Source organism: Schistocerca gregaria, chromosome 2 (assembly GCF_023897955.1).
Source record: "Schistocerca gregaria isolate iqSchGreg1 chromosome 2, iqSchGreg1.2, whole genome shotgun sequence".
NCBI classification, from domain to species: domain Eukaryota; kingdom Metazoa; phylum Arthropoda; class Insecta; order Orthoptera; family Acrididae; genus Schistocerca; species Schistocerca gregaria.
In genome coordinates, this window is record NC_064921.1 from 281,932,928 (window position 1) to 281,958,490 (window position 25,563).

The 25,563-nt window shown below is 38.7% G+C and overlaps 1 protein-coding gene across 3 annotated transcripts in view; it reads right to left on the reverse strand.

Annotated features, from left to right (window-relative positions):
- LOC126336123 (protein gooseberry-neuro-like) overlaps nt 1–25,563 on the reverse strand; it is a 364,226-nt gene that overhangs the window by 26,735 nt on the left and 311,928 nt on the right. The window contains exon 7 of one of the 3 annotated variants that reach the window (XM_049999613.1): nt 10,387–10,457. The exons of the other annotated variants lie outside the window; for them this stretch is intronic. Coding sequence (XP_049855570.1) covers nt 10,439–10,457 — 19 coding nt within the window. The 3' untranslated portion in view covers nt 10,387–10,438. Of the gene's footprint in view, nt 1–10,386; nt 10,458–25,563 lie in introns of those variants that run through there. 3 annotated transcript variants of the gene reach the window in all.

Below are 25,563 nucleotides of genomic sequence, written 5' to 3' on the forward strand. Positions count from 1 at the left end.
CGTCATATATACAGCTATTATAAGAGAAGGGAACATTCCACTCTATCTAAATTGCTGGTGTCGCTTCAGAAAGACGATCTTTTTAAAGGGAGCAAATTTTCATTGCGTACAGTGTTGAAAGACATAGGCTTCAGCTATTCACTGTTTAACGGACGCAAAATATTAATGGAAAGGACAGATGTAGTTGCATGGCAGTGGAGATTTCTGCGCAGGATCATGGGTGTGGAATTAGAAAGTATAGTGTGGTTAGATGAAACTTGGGTCAATGCTAGCCATTCTTTACCTAGAGGCTGGAATGATGGAACGCTCAAGGGGACAATAGCAGTGCCTGTTGGCAAAGGAGGGTGTATTATTGTCTTACATGCAGGAACATCGAAAGGTTTTGTGCCAAACTGCTTGAAAATGTTTCGGTCAAAAAAGACGTGAGATTACCATGAAGAAATGAACAGTGTAGTATTTCAAGAAAGGTTCGAGACATCGCTTATGACGAATCTGACAAGTCCATCAGTGATTGTTATGGACAATGCGCCTTATCATTCCATTGTTCACGATAAGGCACCAACCTTGGCAACAAAAAAAAGACAATATCATTCAGTGGTTGAAACGGCGAAAAGTAGATTTCAGAGAAGATTTAAGGAAGGCGGAACTGCTCGAAATTGTGGCACAGAAGAAACCCCAATTTCCAACATATGTAATTGACAAGATTGCTAAAAGGCACGGGCATGAAATCGTTCGGCTTCCTCCATACCACTGTCACTTCAATGCAATTGAAGGAGTGTGGGCACAGATAAAAAATTACATTGCTGCAAACAATAAAAAATTCACGATCTCTGAAGTGGAAACTCTCCTTCCAGCAGCTATCAATAAAGTGACAAGCGAGACGTGGGCTAAAATTGTAAACAGCACTGCAGGTGCCATCAGAGAGGCGGCCAAAACTGAAGGGGTTGTGGAAGAATGCATCGAAAATTTAATTATACATCTGGGAGAGAGCAGTGATAGTTCGAGCAGTGCTGAGGAAGACAACGTCAAATCAGATTCTGACAGTGATGTGAGTGGTGTTTTTCCATTACAGTAACTACAACGTATTCAGGAATGTAAGGAGGGAGTTTGCTATCGATCTACAACCAGATCATCATATTGTGAGTACTTTCTTCAGATTATAACTCTTAATACACTGACCAATTATTCTGTAGCTTGTAGTAGAACAAATTAATAATGCTAATACTTAACAATGGAAACCAAAACTGCTAATGTTCAACAACTTGCGAAAATAGTTTTCATTTCAGTTGTGAAGTTTAACAAATAACTTTATTATGTTTCCGCATCTTAGATACTTGTACTAAATAGCTCTTATCAGTTTTCGAGTTAATATATTTCAAGCATCAACTTTAAATAAATTCACGCGTACCAATAGGACTTGTATTTTGTCTCGCTTTTATTTCTGCTGCTAGAGAATGCGTGTAGCAGACAGGGCACCGCGTGCTGTGAGCCAAGTTCGGCAACAGCGCCCTCTGCCCGCCAGAACTGTCAGTACCAATCACTCATCTCACGGACTATATGTTGACCCGTAGATAAGATTGTTAGCATACGTCCAGTCAATGATACCCTTTGACATAATCTGGGACAATGCAGTTATGGCCCATAACGTATTTATTCTACAGAGTATTCAATCTCCCTGAGGGCCTCTGCCTAAATGTGGTGAGGAGGTGTGTGCATTCTGCTATGATCCAGTGAGATGTGCTAGTGGGAAACTTAAGCTCCTGGTAGGGCCACACTAGCCAGATATGTCTCTCAGGCAGGGGTCAGGCTAAAAGGAGTCTACAACATAGAGGGCAGGGGCTCATAGGCATAAAAATTGACCTTCCTAGAGGAGATAACCTTGATGATGAACAGGGAAGGACAGCCTACAAACCCTGGAGGAAGGGATCCATAACCAAAGTGAAAGCAACTATCTTAAGGGAGACAATCCTGAAAGAAAAACAGGCATGTTTTATACATAAAGATGCCAGCCCTTCTAAATAGCTACCCTGACTATATTTCAGCATCCCATAATGGGGGAATTATAAGACTATGCACAAAAATCAAGTAGAAAAATGGGCTGTTTTTTTATGGTGAGCCAAGTGACAGAATTGGTTGAGAATAAAAGGACTGGGAAAATTTTGAAAACAGTCACATGGATTGTTAGAGGACTGAACACTGAAGAAAAACAAGTAACAAAGTAACTAAACACTGATAAAATTATACCTACATTATCCAAAACAAGGGCTCAAAAGTGATTATTGGTTATATTATGATACACAGTCCAGTAAGCAGAAAAGGCCTTTAAATATGTCTGCTTGTGTCTGTGTATGTGCGGATGGATACGTGTGTGTGTGTGTGTGTGTGTGTGTGTGTGTGTGTGTGTGTGTGTGTGTGTGTGTGTGTGTGTGTGTGTGAGAGAGAGAGAGAGAGAGAGAGAGAGAGAGAGAGAGTGTACACCTGTCCATTTTTCCCCCTAAGGGAAGTCTTTCCACTCCCGGGATTGGAATGACTCCTTACCCTCTCCCTTAAAACCCACATCCTTTCGTCTTTCCCTCTCCTTCCTGAAGAAGCAACCATCGGTTGTGAAAGCTAGTAATTCTGTGTGTGTGTTTGTGTGTTTTGTTCATGTGCCTGTCTGCCGGCGCTTTCCCGCTTGGTAAGTCTTGGAATCTTTGTTTTTAATATATTTTTCCCATGTGGAAGTTTCTTTCTATTTTATTTACAAAAAATAAAGTCAGTAAGATTAGATGAAGTACTAATGTGTATTCTTAAACAGAGCATACATAGTAGGCAAGCTCCCTTAGCAAACATAGTAATTGAATCATTCACATCAGAGAAATTTCCACAGGATTTAAAATAGGCAAGAATTGTACCTCTGCTAAAGAAAGGTAATGCAGAATACATAGAAAATGTTCAGCCTCTTTCCCTGTTGTCACTATTCTAAAAAATAATAGAATCCATTATGAAAGACAGGTTGACAAATTATTTGAATAAGTAGGCCTACAACTTTTTATGTGCATCACAGTTTGGTGGTAGATGTATAGAATCAGCCATAGCAGAATTCACAAAATTGATACTTTATGCTTTTCATAAGGATGGGTGTATCACAGAGAAGCATTAGGCGTAAGAGAAATAGCTAATGACTGGTTTCAGCCATATCTAACAGATAGGGTACAAAGAGTAGAGATAACACATCTATCAGATAGTTATAACATATACTGAAACATTTTTCAGAAGCAGATGCATTAATACAGGAGTTTTTAAGAGTTAAAGATGGTAGAGAGTACACATATATGAGATATTTACTCCACAAATAAATTACTTGTAATGAAGTCATAATGGTAGTGTGTGAGAAGTGCAAAAGTACATTCTCAAAATTAAGTGAATGCATTTCAGGTCTACAGTAATTAATTCATGGTCTAAGAAGAGAAGACAATGGGCTGGCATGAAAATGTGTAACATGCTTGAACTGCTGCAAAATAGTGCTGATAAATCATCAGAATGACAGAAAGTAAGCAAAAAACGCAGAACATTGGTGCAAAAATGTCACCCACAATAAGTGATACAAGTTTGTGAATGCAAACAAGTTTAATGTTCTTCCATATAGTAGCAGCAGACCAGTGACTGGCTTAGAACTAAAGCTCAAGTCATGTGTCAAAAAGTGAAAGTTATCTTAAAAATTCTATGTTTGATAAGCCAAAACCCAAATGTTCAACAACTAGAAGTGAAAGTTTCAGTAATATTAATCATTCTGTTTGAAAAATATCCCCCACAAAACGTGCCCTTATTTTTACAGACTGTTGTGGGAGAGATAATGACTGGAACTGTAAGAATTACGAGGGTCACTCCAAAAGAAATGCACACTTTTTTTTCAATCCATGTTTTATTATACATGTTTGAATGTTTTACAGTGTGTAGATACATCCTTTAGGAACAATATTTTCATTTCTCCACATAATTTCCATGCCTCCCAACTGCCTTACACCATCTTGGAACCAGTGCCTGTATACCCACATGGTAAAATTCTGGACCAACCTGTTGGAGCTACTGTTTGGCAGCATGCACAAGGGAGTCATCATCTTCAAACCTCATTTCATGAAGAGAGTCTTTCAGTTTCCCAAAGAGATGATAGTCACATGCAGCCAGGTCAGGACTATAAGGCGGGTGTTTCAGTGTTGTCCATATGAGGTTTTTAATCACTTCCATGGTTTTTTGACTGACATGTGGCCGTGCATTGTCATGCAATATCCTGCTTTTGCTGATGTGGTTGAACATGACTCAGTTGATCTTTTAAATTTCTTCAGTGTCATCACATATGCATAAGAATTTATGGTGGTTCCACTTGGCATGATGCCCACAAGCAAGAATTCTTCGGAATCAAAAAACACAGTAGCCATAACTTTTCCAGCAGAAGGTGTGGTTTTGAATTTTTTTTTCCTTAGGTGAAATTGCATGATGCCACTCCATTGATTGCCTCTTCATCTCAAGTGAAAAATGATGGAGCCATGTTTCATCACCTGTCACAATTCTTCCAAGAAATCCATCTCCACCATTCTTGTAATGTTCCAAAAGTTTGCTGCATTCCATTTTTCTTGTTTCTTTGTGAGCCACTGTCAACATCCTGGGGACCCACCTGGCACAAACCTTTTTTAACACCAACACTTTCAGTATGCTGCAAACACTTCCTTCCCCTATCCCAACATATCGTGACAATTTGTTCGCTGTGATGTGTCTGTCAGCAGTCACCAATTTGTTAACTCTCTGCACATTGTTTGGAGTGTGTGCAGTACAAGGCCTGCTGTGGTGAGGACAATCCTCAATATTGCCGTGCCCGCTTTCATCATGTAATCTGTTTTCCCACCAAGTAACTGTACTGCGATCAACATCAGCATCTCCATAAACCTTTTTCAACCTCTAGTTGATGTTTCCCACAGTCTCATTTTCACAGCACAGGAATTCTATGACAGCTCATTGCTTTTGACAAACGTCAAGTGTAGCAGCGATCTTGAAGAGATGGTGTGACAGTGCCACTCACGGGAACAGATTGAACTAAGTTTGAAAAAAAAGTGGGATGGTTGTATCTACACAATGTAAAACTTTCACACATGCAGAATGAAAACTGTATTTTTACAAAAATAGTGTGCATTTATTTTGGAGTGACCCTCATAATTTTAGCAGTGCTGAGGTGTGTGGTATATTGAAACTGGGGCCTAAAATCCAAAAAGTCATGTCAGCTTGCAATCTTGAATGTGTGATACTAATAGAAATGCCGGAAGAGAAATTCTCATTTATTTATTTATTTCAAGTTCCGTAGATCCATGTGAGAATATATCTCTGGATAAAGAATGAGTCAAATTTTCACAAATTATTGTTTAGTACACAAGTACATTGTTCTTATCATATAAACAACAGGAACAGATAAGCTAACATATAACCTCATGTATGAGTTATCATACTTTACTTCTAAATGAATATACAGTTGTACATACAGGTATACATACATTTCAGTTTTTAAATTACACTGTTGATAGACAAAGAATGATGATTGGGCCATAAAGGCCACAAAAATAGATCCAAGCATACTCAGGAGGTATCACACATTTTGGCTTAGAAATTCGTGTATAATATAATAACATCCATCTAGAAGGAGCTGCCTCAGCTTTTCTTTAATTATTTGTGGAAGAGCATTAAAAATCTTGGTGCCACTGAATAAAACCCCCTTCTACACCCCCTTCTGATCTTAATGAATATAAAGTTTTCTTCTGGAGTTATAATTATGGTACAAAGTATTAGTTTTAAATAAGATGCTGTGTTTTGAAACAAAGCACATCACGGAAGAAATATATTGAGCAGTTGTTGTAAAGATTTGAAGATCTCTAAATAGATTTCTGCACGAGTGCCTAAGATGTGCTCCACACATAATTCTTATGGCTCACTTCTGTGCATGGAACACTTTTCTTGCTGTTGGTTGATTTCCCCAAAATATTACAGCATAGGCCATAAGTTGATGGAAATGCCAAAGTATGCTGTTTTTATTGTGTTCATCTCCCTACTGTCTGATATGATTCTCAAGCCAAATGTTGCTGAGCTTAACCTTTTGCACAGATCTTGAATGTTGTAGTGCTACTTAAGTTTGCTGTCTATATGCAGACTCAAGTATTTTGAGGATTCAATGTTCATCTGTTTTTAGATTCGTTTAATTGGTAATATTAATATTAGAGGAAAAAAGAGTAATTTGTCTTTTTTAGATTGATGAAAGACCATTAGTTTCAAACCATTTTGTCATATCTGGAAAAGCATTATTTACTGTCTCATTTGACTCATTCCCCAAGGGTTTTTTAACTGCAACAGTAATTTCATCAGTGAAAATGGTGATTTTCCCATGTTCTGTGCATAGTGGCAGATCATTTATAAATATTAGTAAAAGAAGTTGCCCAATACTGAGTCCTGAGGTACTCCAGTGGGAATGGAGCCTGGCCACCATGCAGTCCTTCCACGATTACTTTCTGCTTTCTACCACACAGATAGGATTCAAGCTATTTCCATACGGGTCCACTCATTCCTAGGGTGTTGGCTTTATTCAGGATAATATGGTGACTTATACTGTCAAAAGTTTTGACAGCTCACAAAATATTCCAACTGTCAGCATATTATTATTTATGGATTCTAGAACATTGTCAACAAATGCAGCTATTGTATTCTCAGTTGATACCCCTTTTTCGGAAGCCAAACTGGCTTCTACTGAGGGTGCTGTTTTGCTAAGATGCTCAACCATTCAGTTGTGCATCAATTTCTCTAGTATCTTAGAAAAAACTGATAGTAATGAAATGGGATGATAATTTGTAGCATCAGTCTTTTCTCTCTTTTTATAACTGGGTCATGTAAGCCCATATTTTAGCCTGTCAAGGAATACGCCTTCCTCTAGTGGCATATTACAAATGTGGCTGAGGACTGCACTTATTTCTCTGCAACAATATTTCAATAATTTGCTGGAAATGTTATCAACTCCAACAGAGTTTTTGCTTTTTAAAAACAGAATTTCTTTTTCTCTTTCTTTCACTGCCATTTTCTAAAGGGGCATCTCATCTATTTTGTTAGTTATGCACAAATTCTGTAGCTTTATTTACAGAATCCAGGCACCCTTTTGATTTGTGACTATTAAGAAATTATTGTTGAAAATATTAGTCTTTATTTCAGGATCATCCACTGTATTGCACCTGTTTCTTAAACTAGTAATTTCTTTGGCAGCTGATCTTTTCTCAGTCTCACTTTTCTATTTACTTCATCACCTCAAGATACCCATCATGTACATCCACAAGAGGCATGACTTGATCCAATAGTCTTGTGTAAGTGAAGCCATATCACAAACTAACTATAAATTAGTGAAGACTTGCAAATATTCATGTTGTGAATGTAAGCAGTTTGAGGAGAGTTGTTTACTATGCCCTGCACCTAAGTAGGTCAGGGGAAAAAAGTTATAGTTATCCATCTAAATACAGCAATTATGGATGAGCTTAACTCTCTGAAAATCCATGCATGTAACAAACTACATTAGACAAATGGTTTTCAAAAACACAGGACAAGAATGCGTCCTTGAACTCATCAGCTGTGAATTCTTTTTTAGACAATGGCTTTTAGTCAATGGCTTGAAATTGTATCTTACAAGACAATAAACTTGTATTCTATTCTATTCTATACACTGTAACTGCCTCTAGGAAGTATCAACTGGCAGTTTTCCATCAGAATATTAGAGGTGTAGAAAAGAAAGTTGTAAGCCTTTAGTTCAAGAGTAAGCCTTTAGTTTCAGAATCATCATAAAGTACAAACACTTCATGTAAAACTGGGGTGTTAATGGCTTAGAGAGGGAAAAAAACAGATGACAATTACTTAGCCTTGTGCAAGTGGACATTCACAATATTAGGAATAAATTATTCGATTGCAATAGCTCAAAAGAAAAATACCTTTAGCATATAGCACATGTAACTTTTTTTATTTAACCTATGCACCCAGAAATGTTTCACCTTAGTCACAAGGTATCTTCAGCAAGTGTCAGATCAGCATGTAATTCATTATTTGTTAGCCCAACAGCTTTGTCTCATGTGGCAAACTGATTGGAAGTTTGCTGTTCTCTTTGTGGTCACTGTTTTCGAAATATAGCACTGTTCTGCTACATTCTGTGCAGTGTGTAAAAAGCATTTTTCTTATGATTACTGCAATTTATATACTGCTGCTGTGAAAATGGTCACCACAAGAAATTTTTGTAACATAAAAAAATGTGATGTATTGTGTGTCTCATAACATTGGCTTTCAGAAAGTCAAGAATATTTTTTCATATCTGAGGAGTACAGTCAAGCAAAGCTATAATGTGTAAAAGTGAGAGCGAAAAAGGGGGCTGCAATATTTATCAGACAACATAAAATTTTCTATATATTTACTAAGATGGTATCTGTTCTTTTGGACATGTCCGAAAGAACAAATACCATCGGTGACCAAGCAGCTCATTAGAATGAAATTACCACGAAATGAACACCCTTAGCTGCTTACAGGCATTGACATACGTCAACAGGGACAGATGAAAATGTGTGCCCTGACCGGCATTCAAACTTGGGGTCTCCTCCTTACATGGCAGACGCTTTATCCATCTGAGCCACAGAGGATAGCAGGACTGCAGGGATATATCTCTGGCACACCTCCCGCGAAACCCACATTCTCAATGTATTGTCCTAAACTACATATATAAATAAATAAATTCATAGTCTTTTTACTTCTCTTCTTGTCCCCTCCCCTTCTACTCCTTTCAACCCTCTAACCTCTCACCTCACCTAGATGCCCTCAGCTGGCCGGAGTGGCCGAGCGGTTCTAGGCGCTACAGTCTGGAACCGCGCGACCGCTATGGTTGCAGGTTCGAATCCTGCCTCGGCCATGGATGTGTGTGATGTCCTTAGGTTAGTTAGGTTTAAGTAGTTCTAAGGTCCAGGGGGACTGATGACCTCGGAAGTTAAGTCCCATAGTGCTCAGGGCCATTTGAACTATTTTTTTCTAGATGCCCTATCCTCTCCCCTCCACATCCCTGTATGTCGTACCCTATTATCCCTCTCCCCCTCATCATCCCAGCCCCCTCCTTACCCCCACCACTCAAGCATGCTTCTCCCATCAGGTCCAGGGGGACTGATGACCTCGGAAGTTAAGTCCCATAGTGCTCAGGGCCATTTGAACTATTTTTTTCTAGATGCCCTATCCTCTCCCCTCCACATCCCTGTATGTCATACCCTATTATCCCTCTCCCCCTCATCATCCCAGCCCCCTCCTTACCCCCACCACTCAAGCATGCTTCTCCCATCATGTGCTGTTACTTGCAGTCTGGCCTTGGCTGCCAGATAGAGTGGTCATGCATGTGTGAATTGTGTTGCCATAAGGCTGTGTGCATTGCCTATTTGAGAATAAGGCCTTTTGGCCAAAAGCTCACTTGTTTAACAGTCTTTTTGTTATGCCTCTCTGCAACTCTACATTCCACTATATGGTGAGTATCAATCTATCCTTTTGATAATATTGTCATTTTCCATCCTGTATTTTCCATTGTTTGGTTAATAGACAGTCCCTTTTAGAGTTTAAAGGATTGTTGGATACTTGTTTCCTTCTAGAGAAGAAACTGAGTTTTGAGATTACATTTGCAATTCCATACAACTGGATAAGTAGCTTGTACATGTTACATGAACATTAATTAATACAGTGATTGCTATTGTTCATGTCAACAATGTAAAGCCTTTTCCACTATATGCGGTCAATGGCAAGTAAAGAATCTGAATCTGACACCCAGTGTAGTATATGAGGGCCAATCTTGTTCTTGGTATACACCACTGACTTTCCCATTAGTGTTAGTCATGGAAAAAATTCTCTTTGCTGATGATGGCATAATCAGTCACTGACAAAACAAGGGAACTCCTTGCAGAAAAAGCAAATGAAACCCTCAAAGAAGTCCACAGTTGGCCAACATGCAGTAAAGTGACACTGAACATAAAGAAAGGAAATGTCATGAATTTCAGTTTTATGAGAAAATGACACTTAAATGTATACGACACCTCTGAAGATTACATAACAATCACAGAGTTTGATTCTCAGCTGAAGTGGTGTGAACATACAAAGGTAATTGCAAAGTGAACATTAGGCCCTTAGAGTCCTGTCATAACTGTTTAACAGCAATTGTCTTGTAGTTACATACCATTCGTGTGTACACTCAGTTCTCAGCCACGGAATTCTTTTCTCAGGAGCTGATGCACAAATTATGAACACAGTTCACAAATTACAGAAAAGAGCGATTAGAATAATAACCAAAAATAGTAGCCAAGCTCATTGTAAAGATCTGTACAAAGAAGTGATGATTTAATTTACAGCCGGCATGGTAGCTCAGCGTGTTCGGTCAGAAGGTTAGCTGCCCTCTGTAATAAAAAAAACTGAGTTAATAGATCCGCAATGAACTTAAAAAGGGTGTCTTACGATGTCCACCCTGATCAGATTCAACGAACAAAAATGAACAAAATGAGATATATATTAAAAAAAAAAATAAAAATAAAAAAATTTACTGATCAGTTTTGATAATTACTACACAAACAGCTCTGTCCATAACCATGGAAGAAAACAAGACTGAGCTTACATTTATCAAGAAAAAATAAACATAAAACTCACAACAGCATTTTCTGCCAAGAAATAAAACTGTACAAAAATTTCTGGAGAAGACGAAATAAATTACTAAAACAAACTTATTTCAACAGGCACTTTAAAAGTATCTCCTAAGCAATTCATTCTATACATTGAAGGATTCCTTAGATGGCACAGAGTAAGGTGTTTGGTAAAATAATGCAACATAAATAAATAATAATAGTGATACTAGAATATTTACTATTTCACATAACACTCACACTACTTTTTTTTTGCCTTTTTTTTCTTTTCTGAAAAATATTACTCCCAAAGCTGTGCAGTGTATAATACTAACACCTTATCCTCTTTCTGTGCTCAACTTTTCACTCATTATGGAGGGATGATGATTCAGTTTTCCATACTAGCAAATGGGAAGCTACAGTATGTAAAACGGAAAACAGATTTCCACACTGGTCCTTATGTCAGCTGATAGTGTATGAGTGTCAGTTTGGATTATGAAACAATTTGTGTATATGTAGTGTGTGCACTGACTGGGCGTGAGAAATGAGCAGTGTACCAGTAGCATTTTATGCTGTTAAATAACTCCTTTGTAAAATAGCATTGTGTACTAGGGATAAACCGAATGAAGCAGCACTGTTATAAACAGCCTGGTCTTGTTTTCAGGAGAGTGGAGGCTCCAATCTTCATCCAGCCATCCTGGTTTAGGTTTTCCATGATTTTCCTAAATTACTTCAAGCAAATGGTGGAATAGTTCCAACTATAAGGCCATGGCTGACTATTTGGCCTGTCCTTGTCAAACTACACCTTTAAGTATGTAAATGCCTGTATTCATGAATTACTGTATATTATTTTTTGTACTCAAACTGTAATACCAAAACATGCCCAGTATCCTTGTAAAAATGATCTACAGACTAATAAAAGTACTACTAAGGTGAAGCTCATACTCCTCCATTAAATGGGTCAGGGGGTTGGTTGTCCATTGTATAATGCTCCCAGAAAGAATTAGCATGGCCCCCATGTGAAATCAGTAGCCGTCATTTTCTGACTGGCTGTGTGAAAGGAAAATTGGCTCACTTTTGTTTCATACTGGGTCATAAGTGTGTGTGATAAGTGAGAGTATACTTGGCGAAGTAAAACTGAATCTGTGACACTGGTGTTCAAATAGCATAGATGGTGGTAATGTTCACTCACTCAGTTTGAAAATGCCGAGATTTAAAGCAGGATGAAGTAGCTTCTGAGTTAGTGTAGCAGTTCTCCCTATAGTAGTTAATAGCTGTGCAGTCATTCTTGGTTTGGATTTCCTGGTTGCACACTGTGTCTAAGTTGACTTAGGATGGTGTATGGTAGACCTGGATGGAACACCTTTTCATTTCAGTTTTATGACTGAAAAACCAAAACTGTCACAAGGATCACCCTCAGGCCAGAGGCAGCCACCTAATGTATGTTGCAGATCCCTCAAAATCAACTCTAGGGATATCATACCAAAATGCACCTGAAAATTACTCTTGGTAGACATAGGAGTTGATCTGCTGATTGCTTCGTAAGTATGGATGAACTGTCACCAGAGGATGAACAATGAAGCACAATTTTGTACATGACATAGTTTGTCTTACATCCAGGAAATTGATAGAAGCCAAGTTGTGTCTGTAAATATTGATAAATTTAGTTTCAGTGATGTAAACCCATCCCATGGTACTCTAATACCCAGTTTAGAAGTACTGGACAAGGATGAAATGGGTAGGGACTTCATGTTAATATATGCAACACTGAAACAGTCTCTCAGTTCAACCACACTGAGGAGGAAAGTATCTAATCTACATCTACATGCCTACTCTGCAGATATAAGTGCCAGGTAGAGGGTTCATTGAAGTACCTTCACAATAATTCTCTATTATTCCACTCTCAAACAGCACATGGAGAAATGGACACCTATAACTTTTTGTGCGAGATTTTTGATTTCTCTTATTTTATTATGTTGATCATTTCTCCCTATTCAGGTTGGTGTCAAAAACATTCTTGTGTTTGGAAGAGAAAGTTGGTGATTGAAATTTTATAAGAAGATCCTATTGCTATGAGGAACACCTTTGTATGAATGCAGAGTCTCGTGGCAATAACATTGAATAAAATGTTCTCGGGTTTCTAACCATGTCAATTGGTTAAAACTACACGAGCTTTCGGCCAAGCACTCCTTGGCCATTGTCAAGTGTTATTACTCGTTGGCGGTAATACCTCTCATGTTCTTTCCTGCATTGTTCCACAGTGTGCACTGTTTGTCCAATGTACTTCTGGCCACACTCACAGGGTATTTCGTTAACTCCAGGTGTTCTGAGACATACAGCATCTTTAACTGGTCTCGGTAATTGACGGATTTTTGTTGGGGGCCTGAAGATCGATTTGATCTTGTGTCTTTTCAACAGGCGGCTTATCTTGCCCGACGCAGAGCCACAGAATGGGAGCAAAGCAAGTTTCTTTTCCTACTGGTCTTATTCTGATATTTCCCAGAAATCACTTCTTTCACTTGATGCGCGCTGTAGCCGTTATTCCTGAAAAACCTTGCATAGGTGGCTCAGTTCTTGGGGCAGGTTGTTGTTGTCGGATATTACTCTCGCACGATGAACCAATGTTTGTAACACTGTGCGCTTCTGTGCTGGATGATGATGGCTGGTAGCATGTAGGTACAGGTCTGTGTGGGTGGGTTTTCTGTGGACACTGTGACCGAGGCACCCATTTCGTTTACAGTGGACAAGGACATCGAGGAAGTTCAATGCATTATCTTTTTCCACCTCCATAGTGAACTGGATATTACTGTTAATGCCATTGAGGTGTTCCAAAAACTCCTCTAATTTCTCGTGTTTGTGTGGCCAAATGATGAATGTGTCATCAACGTATCTAAAGAAACACTTAGGCTTCAATTCAACAGTATCTAAGGCAATATCCTCAAAATTGGCAATTCTGTTGGAAACCTCTTCATGGAGAATGTCATCCATAGACACACTGCAAACTCATATTCAAAAAGCTTAGAATACTTACCATACCACCATTATACATATACAAATGTGTATTGTATGTCAGGACCCACATTGCAGATTTTCAGACAAATGCCAACTTTCATAACTACAATACCCATAATAGCGCAGCACTCCATACTCAGCGAACAAAAAGAACAAATACACAAAGGCGTGTGAGCCATATCGGTGCAAAACTGTACAACACACTGCCAGTCAACATCAGGCAGTTAGAAGATGATAAAAAATTTAAAACAGAATTTTAAAAAAATTTTTAGTAGTACAATGTTTTTATTCTGTAAATGACTATGTAGGTCAATAAATTTTTACTGATGATATTTATAAAGGCAAAATGGAAAATATCCTATCTGTACCTAATCATTCATTACCTAATCATTCATTACATTTACATACTTAAAGGACAGCTGTTGTGTGATGTAAATATATACTTAAGCAGTGTTGTGTATATAAGGACTTTCCGTTTAGGGAGGACAAAACTAAAGCCTTATGAAAAACTGACTATGCATTTAAAATAACAAGCAAGGATGTATATAGGCTATATTAATTTCATTGTATTATTATTATTAACTTCATTGTATTATTTTATTTTGTCCTTTTTTACGTATATATTGTTTGTGTCCCATTTCTTTGAAATGGCTTACATGTACCCTTGACAACATCCATACAATATTTATTGTCAATGGAAGGATAAATAAAATAAATTAATTATAAATAGTAATGGCTCCTGGCCACACATCACCCTTGTGACAAAGAAATCATTCGATGGCAGTAAATCAATAGGTTTTGTTGCAGCTACCATTATTTAAATCAGCGGGAGTCACAGACGCCTACCTTAAGCCTAATATCATAGAAGCATTAGATAATCTAGGCCAATGTCATTACTTTACATCTATGAACCTACAAAGTGGGTACTGCATTCACAGCACTGTCTGGTCATTATCATTGTATGCCATTTGGACTGAAAAAATGTGCCAGTAACTTTTCAACACCTGTTAGATGGTGTGTTATTAGCATCAAAACTAAAGTAATGCATTAATGCATGGTTTACTTAAATGACATCATTGTGATCTACAAGGATATCCAGGATTGTATACTACATTTATGTGAAGTCTTTGACAATTTATGTGGAGCATGACCAACACTCAGCCTGGGGAACTGCCATTTCATATTACAGGAAGTCCATTACTAGGGTCATATTAGTGGTAAGAATTGTGTCTGTGCCAATTTCTAGCTTGTATATGCCATAAGAAACTTCCCAGCATTCACTACTGAAGAGGAACTGCAGTCACATTCTGGCTTAGTTAATTTCTACAGAACAATTATTCCAAACTTCACAGAAATTGCTATATCACTCACACAATTATTATAGATGGAATTAAAATTTCAATGTTCTCTGAACTTAAAAACAGCACCTGTAAACCTGAAGGATTTATTGACCACTGGTCTGGTTCTCATTTTTCTGAACTACCAAAACATAATTTATAGAATCATGTGATGCTGGAAATTTTGCCTTGACTTGCTTTTGCAGCCAGGTGGTTGATGGACAAAAGCATGAAGCAGTACATGTGTCAAGACAGCTCCTTAAGGCAGAAAAAAATTATTTGATTATGGAAAAGGAAAATATTTGGAGACACTTATTTTCACTGTTTTTTGCAGAGCCAACAACTGAAAGTAATAAGTGGTCATGAGACATTGAAATAGCTGATGGGACATAAAGATCTGACAAGCTGTTTAATTAGATGGGCATTATTATTGAGTGAATTCAATTTTGAAATAGTAAATCAAATGGATAAATCATACAGAAATTCAAATAGTTTTATTCACAGAATACACACTGTGGAATGCTCCAGGGTAGACATCACAGAATAGCAGGAAGCTCAAGGTGCTGACCCAAGACTGTCAGCAGTTTATGAAGCAAGCATAGTTCAGCATGGAAGATGGGGTGCTGCAAAGAAAGTGTTACCAGGGAAATTAAAAAAAAAAAAACAAAGTGTTGAGAGAGGCTCATGATTCAATTTTAGCTGGACACAGTGGTCACCATGCCACAGGAAGCAGAGTTGTGCAGAACTATTGGTGGAAGACATGCAAGCAACATGTCTACCAATACGTCAAAAATTGCACTGCATGTGAGCAAAGGGTGGGGCTCAGTCATCAAAAAATTGCAGTAAATATTTTTTAACGGATCTGATAAAAAGAGGGAAAATGACATACACTGCATCAAGCATTTGGGATAGAAACATTGGATCCATAAGACACTGATTTTGTAAAACCAAACATGTATGAAAAATAGGAGAGCGTTTTGCTTATTACTGCAAAAAGAAACATACAAGAATTCGGTTACTACATATGAGTTGCACTTTTATACCACCACATTGCCTCACTTTGTCTGAGCTGATATTAAAAAAAAGAAACTCATAGTATCTCACATTGTACATGGTACTTAACTCCCAGGTCTTTATACTAAAATGTCATTCTAGGCCATTGAGAGTGAGAACAATTGAAAGAAATGCATGATGTGTCACTCACTCGTGTGTTAATGTTCACATAATTTGAGCACACTGTTTGTAGCAAACATAATGAGTATCATGTTCACATTCTTTATACATGAGAGTACTAATTATCAAATAATAAAATCACTGCTTCATCTAGTTTGGGTTATTTTTCTCATATTTTCATGTGAAAAAAATTCTAATGATGTAATTAAAAGGAAGTACACCGTGTAACTATGTTACACCTTGGTTCCTCAGTGGCAAATGTGGATTTTCTCCATAAAACCAAATCAGTAATTGTAATCATTACCCTTCTTTCGAACGGGTACTACAGTTCTCTGAGGACCTGCACCGAATATGAGTGGTGATGCTATGAACAACTGTTGGCATGTAGAACCTTTGGAAAATTATTCAGATAAATAAATCCATTCCTGAAATATGACTACTTTGATTATCAGCAGCAGCAGCAAACCAATGGTGAATTTAGGCTTTTATTATTTTTGCTTATGGTTTTCAACTCAGTCCAGTCTATATCATCCTTAAATGTATAACCACCATAGATATTCCCTGTATACACCACATGAACAATAATGGTCCCATAACAATGGTTTGGAATGTGCTGAAGCCACTTGTACAGCTAATGAATACTCAGCTTTGAGAAGGACATATTGAGTTCTCTTTGTTAGAAAATTGAGACTCCACTCACCTAGGTGGTCAGACATCAGTGGAAACGATGGTTAAACATAAAACAGATTGGCTGAGTGACAACTTTGACATTTTCCTCCTAAAGGTGAGTTCAGACCACTGAATTCCTAAATGAAGAACATTTTTATAGATCCATTCTGTTGAAAGGTGTACCAGGAAAGGGACAAGATGATGATTTAAAGTCCCATCAGTGATGAGGAATATTTCCAGATCAAGCTTCTGACTACCCACCACCATCACAGCAACTGCCACCCTAAAGATCACCCATACATTAATTTACCAACCTGACTTACTCTTTCATATCCTACCCTCTGAAAACTTGATGTAATGAAATAACACTTTGGATATAACTTTTATCACATCCATAGGAAATAGTGAAATAACGCTTTGGATATAACTTTCATCACATCCATAGATCTCTGGTGTTAGCTGTCCACATATGAATGGAATATGGCCGCACATCAATGGAGCAACCATTAGAGCACATGTAAAGGTGTTTTACTAAATATCATCATGAACTTGTAACACTAGGAACACCATCCTCAGCAGCCTGCATAATCTTAGCCATAGCAGGTATTGTTTACTACCAGAAAAAGTATGGAATGCCCAAATTCTATCCCTACAAACCCTTAACCTGCAGGTTCATACCAGTAACTTTGGTGCCAATGAGTGATATGCTGTTAAAGGACAGTACCAGTCATGAACCTAGAACTCTGCCTTTGTGCCATACACTTGTGAAACAGCAAAGGAACTGTAAATGGTGTAAAGGGATCAAGTGACACTGTGTGAAGTAAGGGGCACAAAGCACAAATAACTGTGACTATATCAGTGCTTATGTTGCAGCCATTTCACAGACAGGAATCTGGAAGGCCAGATTTTCCTAGTGGGAAGGAATTGTAATGCCAAGGGCCACAGTCACAGCCCATTGATGTAACTAAGACATTACCAGCCATTGTCATAACTAAGATTATTACCAGCCATCTGCAGGAGCCACAGTTAATAACAAACCAATGTAGTAACTTCCACCATGTGCCTGCTTCTACACTGGCCTCCTTGTGCCCGATTGCCTGATGACAGCTAGACCTTGGGACAATGGCCCCTGTTTGAGATGTTGTCAAGTGACTTCCACATGGTTACATCCAGACAGCTGTATTTAACTCCTCACCCCACAGCCAGCCTGCCATTATGAAACAGCTCATCTATCCTATGATACACATTCAACAACTTCAACACCACCACCAACACCATCCCCAGATCTTGACCCTTTGACTGCCACTTGACCATCTGGGCACTTGGGCAGCTCAGCTCTTTATAGGTCTACAACATCAGGGTTCAGTCATATCTGCATTTTCTGAGGATTAAACTAAGGATCCTTCGCCCTCTACCACAGGTGCTAGATACAGCCTGCTATATTCTCGGTGACAGCAGATGATGCCACAGCCAGCTTTTTATGGGTGTAAACATGAGATTTCCTCTGATGCTGAGGCAGTTGGCACAATACGTGCTTGCTATCACTGACACAGCTGGTCTGGGAGGTCAACACATCATTTTCGATGCTCACCAGGGATTAAAAATAGCAGCATAAAAGGATTTCAAATGTAAACAAAGAGCAATAAATGGTATTTTGTATCCACAAGCTGCCTTCTTCTGCCACATCCATCTCTGGTAGAGAATCACCAACCACACTAAGCCACCCTAGATAACCCATTATAAATCAATGACTGAGTACAATTATATCTTAAATATCCAGCTACCATGTTATCACCAGAGTTCGAGTATTTTCCTTTTTGCCAGTAAATGTGTTTTGCTTTCTTGATTACTCAAGGATTTTTGATTACTGTTGGAAAAGAAGTTTGAGCCTCTGATTTAAAGAGAGCCCTCTTTTAATAATAGAAGGTGTACTAATGGCAAATGTCATCCATCCTCTGTTTCTGCTTTTGTTGGAAATTGACACTCATTTGTTTCAGGGAGAGACATGACTCAAACTGCTAAAGAAATGTGTATAAAAAACAGCTTATGGTTTGATTTTTAAATCTCTTATCACTGTGCTTACCATAAGTTTCCTCTAAAAAGTGTGATTGGGTAATTCATTATATTTTCAGTTGTGCAATATTTTGCTGTCATGATCTGAACACTTCCTGTGTTGTTTAAAATGAACATATTGTAGTGTATCTTCATTATCTGCACTATTCATTACACAAGACAATGAAGATAAGTTACAATGTGCAATATATGTTTAAAGCAAGGCAGTAACGGAATATGATTCCTTCCGAACTGACTATGCGAATGTAGACGAGATGTGGCTCAAATTCAAAGATATAGTAGCAACAGCAATTGAGATATTCATACCTCATAAATTGGTAAGAGATGGAACGGATCCCCCGTAGTACACAAAAAAGGTCCGAACGCTGTTGCAGAGGCAACGGAAAAAGCATGCGAAGTTCAGAAGAACGCGAAATCCTGAAGATGGGCTAAAATTTACAGACGCGCGAAATTTGGCACGTACTTCGATGCGAGATGCCTTTAATAAGTTCCACAACGAAACATTGTCTCGAAATTTGGTAGAAAATCCGAAGAAATTCTGGTCGTATGTAAAGTACACAAGCGGCAAGGCGCAGTCAATACCTTCGCTGCGCAGTGCCGATGGTACTGTTATCGACGACTGTGCCGCTAAAGCGGAGTTATTGAACGCAGTTTTCCGAAATTCCTTCACCAGGGAAGACGAATGGAATATTCCAGAATTTGAAACACGAACATCTGCTAGCATGAGTTTCTTAGAAGTAGATACCTTAGGGGTTGCGAAGCAACTCAAATCGCTTGATACGGGCAAGTCTTCAGGTCCAGATTGTATACCGATTAGGTTCCTTTCAGATTACGCTGATACTATAGCTCCCTACTTAGCACTCATATACAACCGCTCGCTTACCGATAGATCTGTACCTACAGATTGGAAAATTGCGCAGGTCGCACCAGTGTTCAAGAAGGGTAGTAGGAGTAATCCATTTAACTACAGACCTATATCATTGACGTCGGTTTGCAGTAGGGTTTTGGAGCATATACTGTATTCAAACATTATGAATCACCTCGAAGGGAACGATCTATTGACACGTAATCAGCATGGCTTCAGAAAACATCGCTCTTGTGCAACGCAGCTAGCTCTTTATTCGCATGAAGTAATGGCCGCTATCGACAGGGGATCTCAAGTTGATTCCGTATTTCTAGATTTCCGGAAAGCTTTTGACACCGTTCCTCACAAGCGACTTCTAATCAAGCTGCGGAGCTATGGGGTATCGTCTCAGTTGTGCGACTGGATTCGTGATTTCCTGTCAGGAAGGTCGCAGTTCGTAGTAATAGACGGAAAATCATCGAGTAAAACTGAAGTGATATCAGGTGTTCCCCAGGGAAGCGTCCTGGGACCTCTACTGTTCCTGATCTATATAAATGACCTGGGTGACAATCTGAGCAGTTCTCTTAGGTTGTTCGCAGATGATGCTGTAATTTACCGTCTAGTAAGGTCATCCGAAGACCAGTATCAGCTGCAAAGCGATTTAGAAAAGATTGCTGTATGGTGTGTCAGGTGGTAGTTGACGCTAAATAACGAAAAGTGTGAGATGATCCACATGAGTTCGAAAAGAAATCCGTTGGAATTCGATTACTCGATAAATAGTACAATTCTCAAGGCTGTCAATTCAACTAAGTACCTGGGTGTTAAAATTACGAACAACTTCAGTTGGAAGGACCACATAGATAATATTGTCGGGAAGGCGAGCCAAAGGTTGCGTTTCATTGGCAGGACACTTAGAAGATGCAACAAGTCCACTAAAGAGACAGCTTACACTACACTCGTTCGTCCTCTGTTAGAATATTGCTGCACGGTGTGGGATCCTTACCAGGTGGGATTGACGGAGGACATCGAGAGAGTGCAAAGAAGGGCAGATTGTTTTGTATTATCGCGTTATAGGGGAGAGAGTGTGGCAGATATGATACACGAGTTGGGATGGAAGTCATTCCAGCATAGACGTTTTTCGTCGCGGCGAGAGCTTTTTACGAAATTTCAGTCACCAACTTTCTCTTCCGAATGCGAAAATATTTTGTTGAGCCCAACCTACATAGGTAGGAATGATCATCAAAATAAAATAAGAGAAATCAGAGCTCGAACAGAAAGGTTTAGGTGTTCGTTTTTCCCGCTCGCTGTTCGGGAGTGGAATAGTAGAGAGATAGTATGATTGTGGTTCGATGAACCCTCTGCCAAGCACTTAAATGTGAATTGCAGAGTAGTCGTGTAGATGTAGATGTAGATGTAGATGTAGATGTAGATGATTTCGGTGTTTCTGTCAGGAAAAGAAGGCAGTGATGGCTATTAGAAAAAGTGACTGGTATATATGAAAACAGTTATTAAAAGTAGTCTGGCAAGGAATGACTACTAGTTGGACTCATGCATGATGCATATAGTATCAGTAAGGGTGCTGTTTGTGAGTAGAATGGGGAAGGTGTGCTATTGTATCTGAGTTTGACTGAGTGCAGAATTTGTTGGCCCAGAGGCTCAGCACAAGCATTTTGGGAAGTGAACAACTTTTTGGGTGTTTGAGGAGTGCTGTGCTGAGCATCTTCAACAAGTGGCGAAACCAAGGTGAAACCACATCGAGATGTGGGGTTGGGTAGCCACTCCTCATTACAGATGTCAGGCACTGTTCGCTGGGAAGACTGGTGAAACTGGACTGGTGTCAAACTGTGTTGAAACTAACATCAGACTTTAATGCTGAGCATAGTACGAGTGTGTCTGAACACACAGTGCACCAGACAATCCTATTGACAAGCCTATGCAGCCGATAACCCAGGCACGTGCCAATGCTAACACCAAATCATCAGAAACTATGACTGAAATGATCATGTGACCATTGGCACTGGACATTGATGCAGTGGTGAAGTGTTGGATGGTTTGATGAATTCCAGTACCTTCTTCATCGTGCTGATGTATCAGTACAAATCTGTCATCTTCCAAGGGAACAGCTCCATGACACCTGTACTGTGTGATGGAGGCAAACTGACAGTGGCTCCATTATGCTCTGGGAAACATTCACATGGATGTCCATGGGTCCAGTGGAGCTCCTGCAAGGCACCGTGATGGCCATGGAGTATTGCACACTGGTTGCATACCACATACACACCTCTAGGCTATCATGTTTCCTGATGTAGTGTCATTTTTTAACAAAATAATGCATCATGTCACAAGCCCATGAGTGTGATGGAGTGGTTCAAGGAACACAGTGACATGTTCCAACTAATGTGTTTGCCTCCCCAACTTGCCAGATCTGAACCTGATCGAACATATCTGGGATGTGATTGAACATGGCATCAGAGCTCATCACCTCCTACCCCCACCACATATCACAGCTGTTATCCATGCCAAAGGTGAATACACTAGTTATTAGGTATGTGTGTGGAATTATAAGCAGATGCAATCAAAATAATATCAAAAATTTAAAAAGTGTAAGATACAATTCATATGTATTGAAGTGAATGTAGGGTAGAAAGAAAAAAAAAACCAGGAAATGTAATTTTTAAGATGAGTTCTTGAACATATACTATTAGATGGAATGAAACTGTAGGTATAAGACAACAACTTAAAATGGAACCATTTCTGAATAAAATTTTAAAAAGGCAGAAAGTGACATGACCATTTGCAGAAGATGCCTGAACATAGATTTCCAACAACAATCATGAACTACGCTCTTAGAGGAAAAAGACATATCATAAAGCTAAGAAAGAAATATCCAATGGAACAACCTTCGGTATAGCCTAATCCTTAAAGAAAATAAAACAGTCTGAACCTAACTCATCAGCAATTTTTCTTCTAAATATTTAGCCATCAGACAGTGGAAGCTCCAGGAAGGAATATCAACAATGTAGGAAAAGATAGAGTGCTACTACCATAAGGAAGGAACATCAAGTTGGAGGCAGGCAAATTTTTGGCAACAGCCTTTGCCAGTAAAGAACACACACACACACACGCACACACACGCACACACACACACACACACACACACACACACACACACACACACACAAGCACAGCTCATGCACACATGACTGCCAACTCCAGCATCTCAGGCCAGAATGAAACATCACGTGGTATGCAAAGAAATTACATTTTTATAACTGACAGTAGCTGGATCTAGAAATATGGGCCACTTTAAGGTCCAAGTGACACAAGCAGCCATGAGGGTCAACATGATGAGAGAAACACCAGAGGTGCTTCTTGGGAAAAGTCTGTACTCAGTGTTTGTTATAACTAATAATGAAAACAATCCATTTCTATACTCACTAGATTAAGATCTATTTTCAAAGATTTCATTAAGAACACAAGTAATGACAACTAAAGTGTAAGGAAGATGGACAGGGGGGGGGGGGGGGGGGGCAAATGATGCATTGCTAGGTGGGCAGCAAAGTGAAGGGGGGAGAGCACCAAATGATACATCGCTTAAAATTGTTCTTGATCTGGCCCTTCATTGGATGCTGAATTATAAGCTTCAACCATTGTGGGAACTTACATTATGATAAAGCTCAACATCAGAATCTCTAGATGTACATAAAAACTAATGTCTTCACAAATAGTGGAACATCAGTCAAGTCTACACAATCTACTTAATACACACTCTAACTGCTTGATGAAACTTAAGACAGTTTCCACTGGCAGCATATACTGTTAGTACTACTAGTTTGTTTGTTTCCAGATCCACTGTTGTGTAGAGCATTTGAAAAGCTGTAGCAAATCAGTCATTAACCAGGGGTAGACAGTCAACAGTGATTTTTACATGCATTTCCATTCTCTGTTTTCATTGGTTGTACAATAGTGCGACTTGAAGTTGTACATACTTAGATTTATATCTGTTCAGTTCTAATGGCTTTGAAATGGAGTTTTGACAAACATATTTACTGATAATTTTTTCTTTCATTTTCTAGAGTCCACCCTTTTGGCTTGTGAGGCTTCCTATGTTTTGACAGAAGATACTAAAGGAATGTGTTTTCCAGACCCACAGTTTCATCATTCAGACTTTCATTCATTTATCACATTCTGGGCATTCCATCAAGAACAAGATCATTCAAGGATATGAGACAAAGACATCATAGGAATGTAATGATTACACTTTGTTAACAATAAGCTGTCCCTGTACTGCTTAATAATTTTCACACTTATGGCATTTAAATTTACTCAAATAAATTAGTAAGGAAGATGCTACTTTGAAAAATGCTCCTCAGTTGTATTACACAGCTACTATTAGAAGCTTAATATTTATGATTACAAGGGTTTTTACAGAGAAAATTTTTAACATGCATTAATACCAAGTCATGTTTATGGTACACTATTGTATGACATACACTTTTGCATCAAACACTACTACATGCCATTTAGCTCATGGAAATTTTCAACCACTAAACCCAGATAGTGGAATAATTTACAGAAAGAGTGGCTAATGAAGTAGGTTTTTAATTTTCTTTAGTAGCTCTTGAGTTTTTGCTTTATGTTAGACTGAAAGCTGTTGGATATCTTACTACTAGAGCATACAACTCCACTGTTAACCCTTGACAAAGAGGCATGATTTTTTTTTTTGTGTATCTTGCATTGTAGCTGTGTATATCACATTTCACTTGAAACTGATTCTTATTTTCAATAACAAAATCCATTAAGTCATAAATATATCGGGAAGTAAGAGAAAGAATCTCAAGATCCTTAAAAATGCTTCTGAAAGATATATGGTTACCCACTTTACACAATATTCTTGCTGCTTTCTTTTGCTGAACAGATGCTTTACTTTACTGTGCCAAAAGATAATTCTATAAAACAACAGGGAATGAAAATTTGTCAAATAAGCCAACACCCTTATGGTATGTCAACACAGTGGCAGATGCTTTAAGGATATAACAAAGTGAGCTGAGCTTCTTGATTGGCTTATCCATGTGCTGAGTTTGTTTTAACATTTTATCCAGTTGGACCATAAGGAATTATACACACTGTGCTTTATTTAGTGAATGAACACTCCACTTGTGCTGCTCAACATCATTACTGCATGGTTGAAGTAGCATAATACAAGTTTTTGTGAGAGTAAGGCTGTTAGCTGTGAACCACTTGTATGACAGTTGGTCAAATGATAGAAGCACCACAAGAAACGCTTACTTGAACACAAATACAACTTCTGGCCAAGAATGTAGCTTATGCTGTTGTATTTCACTGTGAATGGCACCTATGCAATGTCCTCACTGACTTACCAGTGCCAGCCATGGTCAGAACAGTTTTCTGTGTACTTGTGAGTGCATTATGACAGTCCCAAGTGAATTCATGTGTGGGCAAATTGTTGGTGCTCATATGGTTGATGCATGCATAAGCAAGGGAGCAGATGTATTTGGTGTTTCAAGGGGCACTGTATCAAGGATTTGTATCACAGGGAGAGCAGAGAACTTGTCAGCACCATAACAACACAATAGGAATTCCATAAGGTGGGAATAATAGTGATGAAAATGCCCATAACTGGAAAACATTGTGCTGATGCCTTAAAATATGGACTATGGTGCAATGGAAGAATGTTGTTTCTTCAGATGAGCCTTGTTTCACACTGTTTCCTACTTCTGTCTGAGTTCACACCTCAAGACTGAAACATGGTGCGGGT